Genomic DNA, 10,382 nt, shown 5'->3' with positions numbered 1-10,382 from the left:
TAAGTTTGAATTCAGAACTATGTAAGATAAAAGATGCAGGCTGATTGTACGAACCCTCCACAAACACATCAGAAGTAGCAGTGTGGTTATTAACACTACACTTGTACTGTCCAGCAGAGGAGAGTTCACTACCGTTTATTGTAACCAGGTTGGAGGTGAACTGCTCCATATATTGACCTGTAGAAATAGGGATAGCCTGGTTAAAAACAACACTTCAATACTGAAATAAAAAGAATTTGGGATATTTGCGTTTTACTCCAAGTACCGATCCGAAATGTTACGTTTAAAGGCGTAAAGCTTACCATTCTTGTACCAGACCATGCCGCTTTGATACCCATCACAGTCTATCTGTCCTACATCTCCTCTCTTCAATATTACAGTCGACTGGGACGACTACAGAAGAGAATATTTAGATATGCTACATATTTCTTCAACAAGACATCTATAAAATGTCCATTGTGCAAAATAACACATACCATGCAAATACCACTGCACTAGATTACATTATTATTGTAATATAGCGTAATGGTATTGGTAACATGTCACATGTAAATGGTTGTATAATATACAGTCCTCAGACTACAATATCTTGGGGAAATGCTTTCTCTCGTACTCACGGTTGGTTGCACCACCTCGGGCTGTACAACTTCATCAACAGGGGCACTGCTGATAGCTGCATATTTCGTTGGTGTAGGAGTCGGGGCATCCACTTCGAAGTTCTTTAAGTCCTTTGGCTCTGCATCCTTCGGCTCTGAAATTAATTATAATGGAATGGCGATAAAGGATGTACCACTTAATAAAGCACCGGCCTTTGTCGAATACACGAACTCATTGGGGACACGTGTTTTCAAATAGTGTATTTTATTAGAGATCCTCCAAGCTACTCTCCTCTCTTTGAATCGCCACTGGTTCCAGAACCTCGTGTCATTCAAACCTGGTACAGTTGCTTTGGGCGAGGAAACTCTTCGAACAGGTCTAGTGGGAGGAAAGGTGGTGACCTTTACTGAGGAGTAGGCACAGGGCAGCAGAAGTTGGATAAGTAGCAGTCCTATCATCGACGTGATCGGATACTTGAGCTCGGCTAAAATGGAATTATTCTAGCGTTCTAAAACTGTTCTAAAACTGTCGAATCCAATTTATAATACTATGGAAGTAAAATGTATTGAGCCGCATGTAGCATATACAAAAACACATGATCGCCTACAAAACATTCTGTAAATCATGATTTAAGTTTTATTAGCAGAAAAATATAGAATATAGATCACGTCTGAAACTAACGAAGGAAAAAAACGATTAGGAATTCATATCATACGTAAACTAAACTGGAAGTGCACTTAAAATAAGGCCGGCTCAAATCTGCTTTCTTGATGCCATTATTTAAGAAGCATTACAAGTCGTATCCGCGTACCATTTAATGACGAAGCTTAGGCCTGCCAAAAAGGTAAAAATAGTTTATTAAACCGATTACTATTAGTTCAGCTGAGATGTAGTTGTCACACTCACACACCCACCGCGCAACCACAGAAGCAATAGCATTACTGAATTAGAAAAAAAAGTGAGTACATTGCCTTGCGGTGTGACCTTTGCAGTTTACATTGAACTAATTAAAAATTGCAGCCTGGTTCCATATGAATTATAAGTTTGATTTATTGTAGGTAATTGAATAATTTCATTCCGTTTCCAATACAGGAGTAGAAATCACATCCATCATTCAAAACTCAGGACCGCAATTAAATAATTAACAACACACCTTTTTTCTGTATCCAAAATATCGGTAACCGATAAACTATCTATTTATCTGCTTAAATCATTCACTGCTATAAAATCAATTTTAACACATACAACAATTCATAAAACTAGTGGCTATAAATAAGTTTAATTAGACTTTGAAAAGAGTGTGACTTATTACTACAGCTGCTATAAATAACATCATTACGCTGCCTGACCCTGCATCTCATCGATACGACACCTATACGGATTAGGGATTGATAATTAATCACTCATGGTTCAGGTTGCCCAGTTGAATGGCCGTGGGCCGTTATATGACTTTCCTTATCGGACCTTATTTGGACCGTGGGAATTAGACAAAAATCGAGTTGGCCAACACGTCACAGACAAATCATGATCATGGGAGTAGAAGAAAGATGTTAAACTTTAAAGTTTAAAGTTTAAGTGAAGTGCTGATATAATTGTGCACATCTTGAATGGTCACTGTGACAAACCTTTGAAGCCCCTGTTCAAAGGCAGGGCAAGGTCACTGCTGTTTACTTTGTTAACTGTACTGTCTATCTTTCTACCGGTCAGTTCTGACGTCATAATACGCTCCAGTTCTGCGATAAACTCGTCATCTTCCTCGCACTTTACTGTCTGCAGTGGTAATTGTTGTGAATAGGCGCAGGTACCGCTCGGTTTGATAACCCGTAAACCTGACATTTACAAAAGCTTGTGAGTCGTTTATACACGTTAAGATATTTTTCATACCCAGTTAAATAATCCACAATTAAAATTTAAAGTTTAATCTCAAGAAAGTGCTTTGTGTAACAGATATTATCACGATACGCCAAATTCCTTACCTCAAGTTTCTTGTTGAGTTGGAGCTCCTCCTCGTTCTCATCGGGTGTCTCTTCTCCTGGTCCCTGGTCTTCAGTCTCTGTATCCTTGTCCTCTTCTGTTTCTTCTGCGTCTTCCTGACTTCCTGTAAATAATTAGCGTGGTTTACAATGATCACAGTGCTGGCAAGCACGACCGGTGCATTTATTGTGGGTATACTATGTACCCCCTTTACTATTATACCCCCTTTAGTTTTACTATTATACCCCCTTTGGTACACGTTACAAGCCTCTTTCGTGCACGCGAAGCGTGCACTCCGGCCTCCGGCAGGAGGCGGCGGCCGAAGGCCGCAGCCTCCGGCAGGAGTTTTTCAGGCATTAAGACTCATCGGAAGTCGTTCAGCAGATTTATTTTTAGTTCAAAACATTCTAATTTGATGTCAAAGATGACAGGAATAAAAAATAGTTATGTTGAGATTTTTAAGAAATTTGCATAAAATACTCGCCAGCACTGTTATACGAAATTCGGTAAAAAACCCAAAATCGCCATATTCAGGTGCCTTAAAAACCATGTTAAAATCGAGTTAGAGATCTGAAATTTTTCAAGGCGTCTAGACGTTGACCAAATCGACTGCAAAAAAAGTTTCAGGTTTCAGGAACATCGGGAAGTGGGTTTTCTAGAACCCCTGTTTTACGACAGATTGTCGTGATATCTATATATATACATATATAATTCGAACATATATATATATATATTTTACCAAAACCCATAATCATGGGTAGAGTGGACCGCTGTCAGTGTCTCTCTTTCCCAAACAAAAGGAAATGATATTACTTTGATTGACCGTTCTCAAATGCAAAATGATACCGAGAATGAAATCGGTCGCTCGCTTTTCCCATTCATTCACGGCTTACGAATTGTAATAAGTTTCGATTGATTACATCAATCAGATGCTGTAAAAATCTCTTTGGGTTGCGTTCGGGTCGATACCTAGTATTTCGGGGTAAGGGTGGTAGTTATTAGTATTACTTATTGAATTAGCTGAAGTTTATTGAATCTTCATTGCCGAGTACAGCTGCCTTTGGGTAGTTTTTCTTAATCTATTACAATTGTAAATGAATGGGAAAAGCGAGCGACCGATTTCATTCTCGGTATCATTTTGCATTTGAGAACGGTCAATCAAAGTAATATCATTTCCTTTTGTTTGGGAAAGAGAGACACTGACAGCGGTCCACTCTACCCATGATTATGGGTTTTGGTAAAATATCATCTCTTTTTGATTATAATGTCAGGGTACTTTATAAAGTCGAAATATAAACTGATATCTTCATTAATAAGGAGGAAGTTTCAACGATTTCGAAATCTATCCTTTAAAAACATTTCCTTGTGTTTAGGGAAGCATATCGGTCGATCACTGACTGAATATGCCACTTAATACTCATTCAAGTTGGCATTAAATTCATATATAATGACATTAAACTGTCGTGGCAAAGCAGAATTTGTTGGAAATCACGAATGAGCAAAATTCTCACCTTTCGCACGTGCAAACTTTGAGCAGACGTTGCGTGCGCATCCAATATTGAATCGCCGTAAATTTTTGCATGTAATTGTTTTATATATAGCTTGATAAGCATGCAAAGTTTCAAAGTATTTTAAGAAGAACTGTAATCACAACGGCACTCTAAAGTTGACAGAAAATGACGAAAACAGCAATTTTCAGTGATTTTAGCGATTTTCTATCAATTTGGGCGTGTCCCAACGTGTGCAACTTTTCGATTTTCAACTTTAAAACTAGCCTATGACACAATTTATACCTATAGGAAGCAGAACTGAGCTCCACAACCCAAGGCATGGCCCAACACCAGAGAATACTAAATCGCAAAATTGACGTTTTTATAAAATAATTCTTCAAAAAAGCACAAACTTCAATGACGAATATCTTTATGAAGGAGCAAGCTAGAAAAACTTTTCGGTAGATTTTCAGAATGCTTGAACAATTATCTAAGATGAAAATTTCCTCAGATTTTGAATAAAATTACTCCTTAATGGTTTAAAATTAATTTTAAAAGTTATTACTTTGTCAAAAATCAAGTTTTAAAAACGGTTAACTTGATGACGTCATCAAGGGGTGTTTATGACGTCATATAATTTTTTTATACAATGTAAACTAAAGTATAAACAATTATTTGCAAGACCTGTGGTCGGAAATGGCTGTATCTTTTATACTTTTGAATCTATGGACAATTAAATACAGGCTACAATTGACTGGCAAAGCGTCTATCCCTGAATATATATATATGTATATATGTATCACGACAATCTATCGTAAAACAGGGGTTCTAGAAAACCCACTTCCCGATGCTCCTGAAACCTGAAACTTTTTTTGCAGTCGATTTGGTCAACGTCTAGACGCCCTGAAAAATTTCAGATCTCTAACTCAATTTTAACATGGTTTTTAAGGCACCTGAATATGGCGATTTTGGGTTTTTTACCGAATTTCGTATAACAGTGCTGGCGAGTATTTTTACTATTTTATGCAAATTTCTTAAAAATCTCAACATAACTATTTTTATTCCTGTCATCTTTGACATCAAATTAGAATGTTTTGAACTAAAAATAAATCTGCTGAACGACTTCCGATGAGTCTTAATGCCTGAAAAACTCCTGCCGGAGGCGGCGGCCTTCGGCCGCCGCCTCCGGCCGGAGTGCACGCTTCGCGTGCACGAAAGAGGCTTCCGACGAGTACCAAAGGGGTTATAATAGTAAAGGGGGTATAATAGTAAAGGGGGTACAATAGTAAAGGGGGTACATAGTATACCCCCAATAAAGACACCGCTCGTGCTTGCCAGCACTGTGATATTCAGGGATAGACGCTTTGCCAGTCAATTGTAGCCTGTATTTAATTGTCCATAGATTCAAAAGTATAAAAGATACAGCCATTTCCGACCACAGGTCTTGAAAATAATTGTTTACACTTTAGTTTACATTGTATAAACAAATTATTTGACGTCATGAACACCCCTTGATGACGTCATCAAGTTAACCGTTTTTAAAACTTGATTTTTGACAAAGTAATAACTTTTAAAAATGATTTTACACCATTAAAAAGTAATTGTATTCAAAATCTGAGGAAATTTTTACCTTAGATAATTGTTCAAGCATTCTGAAAATCTACCGGAAAGTTTTTCTAGCTTGCTCCTTCATAAAGATATTCGTCATTGAAGTTTGTGCTTTTTTGAAGAATTATTTTATAAAAACGTCAATTTTGCGATTTAGTATTCTCTGGTGTTGGGCCATGCCTTGGGTTGTGGAGCTCAGTTCTGCTTCCTATAGGTATAAATTGTGCATTAGGCTAGTTTTAAAGTTAAAAATCGAAAAGTTGCACACGTGGGGACACGCCCAAATTGATAGAAAATTGCTAAAATCACTGAAAATTGCTGTTTTCGTCATTTTCTGTCAACTTTAGAGTGCCGTTGTGATTACAGTTCTTCTTGAAATACTTTGAAACTTTGCATGCTTATCAAGCTATATATAAAACAATTACATGCAGAAAGTTACGGCGATTCAATATTGGATGCGCACGCAACGTCCGCTCAAAGTTTGCACGTGCGAAAGGTGAGAATTTTGCTCATTCGTGATTTCCAACAAATTCTGCTTTGCCACGACAGTTTAATGTCATTTTAAATGAATTTAATGCCAACTTGAATGAGTATTAAGTGGCATATTCAGTCAGTGATCGACCGATATGCTTACCTAAACACAAGGAAATGTTTTTAAAGGAAAAATTTCGAAATTGTTGAAACTTCCTCCTTATTAATGAAGATATCAGTTTATATTTCGACTTTATAAATAAAGTACCCTGACATTATATTTATAATCAAAAAGAGATGATATTTGACCAAAACCCATAATCATGGGTAGAGTGGACCGCTGCCAGTGTCTCTCTTTCCCAAACAAAAGGAAATGATATTAATTTGATTGACCGTTCTCAAATGCAAAATGATACCGAAAATGAAATCGGTCGCTCGCTTTTCCCATTCATTTACAATTGTAATAGATTAAGAAGAACTACCCAAAGGCAGCTGTACTCGGCAATAAAGATTCAATAAACTTCAGCTAATTCAATAAGTAATAACTACCACCCTTACCCCGAAATACTAGGTATCGACCCGAACGCAACCCAAAGAGATTTTTACAGCATCTGATTGATGTACCTAATCAATCGAAACTTATTACAATTCGTAAGCCGTGAATGAATGGGAAAAGCGAGCGACCGATTTCATTTTCGGTATCATTTTGCATTTGAGAACGGTCAATCAAATTAATATCATTTCCTTTTGTTTGGGAAAGAGAGACACTGGCAGCGGTCCACTCTACCCATGATTATGGGTTTTGGTCAAATATTTAATCAAAATATGAATAAATAAGTATACCTCAATCTTGTCCCAAAACCCAGATACGGTGGATTTATCTACACTTTGATAGCGGCTTATGTAAAAGAAAGAACAATATAACTAAACAAGGATCACCACTTCACCAGGTACCTAGAAGGTTCTTCAGTTGCGGAGATATCTCAGCAATAGCTAGATCCACCTCAGCCACAGAAGGGTACATGGTAATGTTAAGTAGGATACTTTCCAGAGTATCCTGTATGCTGTACTCCACGTCTATTGGGAGCGGCTGTACTTTCGTAAACAGGTATTTCTGGCGAGGGTATAATGTTAATACTTTAATACAGAGCGAATAACAAGCTTTACTAGCGGCAAATCTACCAATATTAGGCCTTGAAAAATGGTGACACTGAAAGTGAAAATATATGCCTCAGGAGTAATATTATAAATTTAATATTACTCCTGAGGCAAATATTTTTTCCTTTATAAAGAAACGACAAGTGTGAGGTACATTATAATAAATTGAGAAGACTGCTCCACCTGGAAGAAAAGTAAGAAGATATCACACTTCTTCTTAAGAGACCCCTTCTCGAAATATTGCCCACAAGTCTCCAGTATAGTGATAACTATTCTATTTCTTATCATGTCAGCAGGCTGGTCAATCGGGTTCGTTCCTGGATTGTTTCAGAGGATCAGGTATTCTTTAAAAAATTAAATTAAATTATAAAATTAAACGATGGGTATATTAATAAGAAAATAATATTTTTAACCTAATTACAACACTACAAATCTAATACATTTATTGAGTATTATGTAACGCGATGGAAATATTTTAAGCGGGTAATATCCTGTCCAAACCCAAGATACATAACATGAAGACGTTGTTGTAACTTGTATGAAAAGCTTTAAAATCTCAAATTTATCTAATAATCTATTTAGTTAGGTAAAAATCTAACTAAATAGATTATTAGATAAATTTGAGATTTTTACCGCAAGCAAACTTCAAAAAAACATTTTTTTTACACCCACCATCAGGAAGAGCTCCGAAGGAGATAACAAGATAAAGAGAATTGAAAATACTATTACTCTCAATCATCCTATAGTTATACAGTTCTCCCAGGAGCTTAGCTTCAGAGATCCTCTGAGGCTGGTTTATCTCCATGCCTATACGCATAGCTTCTAGAACATTGTCCACCACCAGGATACCAACTGTCTCCTGAAAATGTTGAGGTTAGCGGGTTGTTGTGTATTAAGTTTATTATATAGTTATTTGTTATATTATAAATAGTTTATTATATAGTTTATTATATAGTTATAGGTACTTTAAATTTGATAGCGGACCTGAATTGGGCCTCAATTTTTTGAATCACCCTGTATGAAATATACAAAATCCCGCGATTGATTACATTGACTAAACACTGTTCTGCAAGAATTTAGGACAGAGACAAAATTATAGTTAAAGTTTTAGCATGATGATAATGGCAGTGTTTTTCTCTATCTTTTCAGTCTTAACAAGACATGGGAACAAGCTCATGAGTCCAGATCACCGACGTGTCCAGAAATTTAGAACAAAAAGCAAAGAGGATAATAACGTGGACAGTCAAAGAAAACTCGCGATAATCTCGTGAAAAATAGGTGCTCTAGGACTTAGTCGATGGTGGGTCTCGAGAACATACATTTGTGAGTTGAGTAATTTATGACAATTTAACATGCTTTGGATAATTTGTATTTTGGCAGAAATGGCAGTATTTCTAGGTGAGATTATTAAAACCAATCATTTGCATTTCTGTATAGCGACCTTTTCTAGCACTCAGTTCCGTTATTTAAAGCAAAAGTGTTTCGAGTTATTCATAATAATAAGAAATAAGGATAATAATTAAGATGCTATATTTCAGGAGGTGGAGCTGAGAGGGTACCAGAAGATATCAGATTCTCTATTTGGAGTTCTAGGACTAGGCAATCTAATACTGGAGTTCTCATGGCGAGTAGATCAGGTGCACAGAAGACTCCCGTTTGTTACATACGGTACTCCTTCAGCTCTTACTACCCCTCCGATGCATCTGCCCAGTATATCTGTGAGAGTATGAACTACAAAAACCTTGTTTCAATATTCGTTATTGGAAGCAGCTACACTTTTGCAGATAGCTACGTTTCTACCACCAAACCATATCATCTCCAATGCACTAGCCCACAATCCTGCACCTACTCGACCTCGTCCAGTTGTTACCTCGACACACATTACTACGCCAGGATATCTTGCTCTGGCTGTAAAGCCAACTCCTTCGTTTCTAGAAACCTCTGTGTTTCTTGTCCAACAGGTGCTACTTCTCCAGAAGGCTCAACAACCTGCAATTGTAGAGCAGGTCAATACTGGTCAAACGGTAACTGTCCTGCCTGCCCAGTCAACACCTACAGCGAACAAGGCTACACATCCTGCACTCAATGTCCTACAGACTCGACATCTAGCACCGGATCAGAGGAGTGTAGATGTAAAGCAGGAAGATACTGGTCTAACAGACATTGTCCAGTCTGTCCTGCCAACACCTACAGCGCTGAAGGTTCTATACAGTGTACACCATGTCATGTTGGGTCAACGTCCCATTCAGGATCAGCTTTGTGCGCTTGCAAAGCAGGTAAATACTGGTTGAATGGAAATTGTACAAATTGTCCACAAAACACTTTCAGCTCCGCAGGATCAACATCCTGTACCCCCTGCCAAGGACACTCAACATCTGCATCTGGGTCTGAAGTCTGTGACTGTGCAGCTGGTCTATTCATGGACCTGGGTGTCTGCAAAAGCTGTCCAATAAACTATTACAGTACAGCAGGCAGCACATTTTGTTTGAAGTGTCCATCTAATAGCTACTTTAATGCAGACTTATCATTTTGCAAATGTCCTGCCGGCCAGCATTTTAACTTGGAAGATGGGACCTGTAACAATTGTGAGGCGGACACTTACAGTTCTTGGGGTTCCTTAACCTGCGAGACATGTGTACTTGGATCACACAGTGCTCCAGGATATGACCACTGTAATTGCTCTGGAGGTCTGTACATGGACGAAGGTTACTGTAAGATATGTCCTGATAACTTTTACAGCTACTCTGGTGACACAAATTGTACTGCTTGTCCAAACAATTCTACATCATCTACCTATCAGGCATTTTGTTCGTGTCGACCAGGTTTCTTCTGGAACTTCACATTGAACAACTGCACACCCTGCTCTGAAAACAGCTACACGGATATCACCAACAGCACAAAATGTACCAGTTGCCCAGTTCACTCATCGTCAGATATGAGCGCCAAACTATGTGATTGTGAAGCTGGCTTAGAAATGGTTTATGGTTCAACCAACACAAAAAAATGCCAGATTTGTCCAGAAAACCATTAAAGCAGTTTTGGATCCCTGAACTGCACTAAATGTCCACATTTCAAAGCTTCCAA

The 10,382-nt window shown here is 37.8% G+C and overlaps 1 protein-coding gene across 1 annotated transcript; it reads right to left on the bottom strand.

The window, feature by feature from the left end:
• Window positions 1-7,083: 7,083 nt before the first annotated feature.
• On the bottom strand, window positions 7,084-8,115 carry LOC134816986 (regulator of nonsense transcripts 2-like). Its single transcript, XM_063826046.1, has 3 exons — window positions 7,971-8,115; window positions 7,482-7,615; window positions 7,084-7,254 (listed from the first exon to the last, which is right to left on the bottom strand). The coding sequence occupies exons 1-3, from the start codon at window positions 8,113-8,115 to the stop codon at window positions 7,084-7,086; spliced, it is 450 nt and encodes a 149-aa protein (XP_063682116.1).
• Window positions 8,116-10,382: the final 2,267 nt, after the last annotated feature.

This window comes from Bolinopsis microptera, chromosome 6 (assembly GCF_026151205.1).
Source record: "Bolinopsis microptera isolate Bmic1 chromosome 6, MBARI_Bmic_1.0, whole genome shotgun sequence".
NCBI classification, from domain to species: Eukaryota; Metazoa; Ctenophora; class Tentaculata; order Lobata; family Bolinopsidae; genus Bolinopsis; species Bolinopsis microptera.
Note: the sequence above shows the minus strand (reverse complement) of the source record. Positions and strands in the feature narration are given on the sequence as shown.

Bases quoted from the DNA above. Each gene is read 5' to 3' on its own strand.
- LOC134816986 (XM_063826046.1), bottom strand. From the start codon at position 8,115: ATGCGTATAGGCATGGAGATAAACCAGCCTCAGAGGATCTCTGAAGCT. The intron at 7,616-7,970 runs GTGGGTGTAAAA...GAAACAATCCAG, and splicing joins CTTCGGAGCTCTTCCTGATG to GAACGAACCCGATTGACCAG. The intron at 7,255-7,481 runs GTGGAGCAGTCT...TACCCTCGCCAG, and splicing joins TCTTCTTACTTTTCTTCCAG to AAATACCTGTTTACGAAAGT.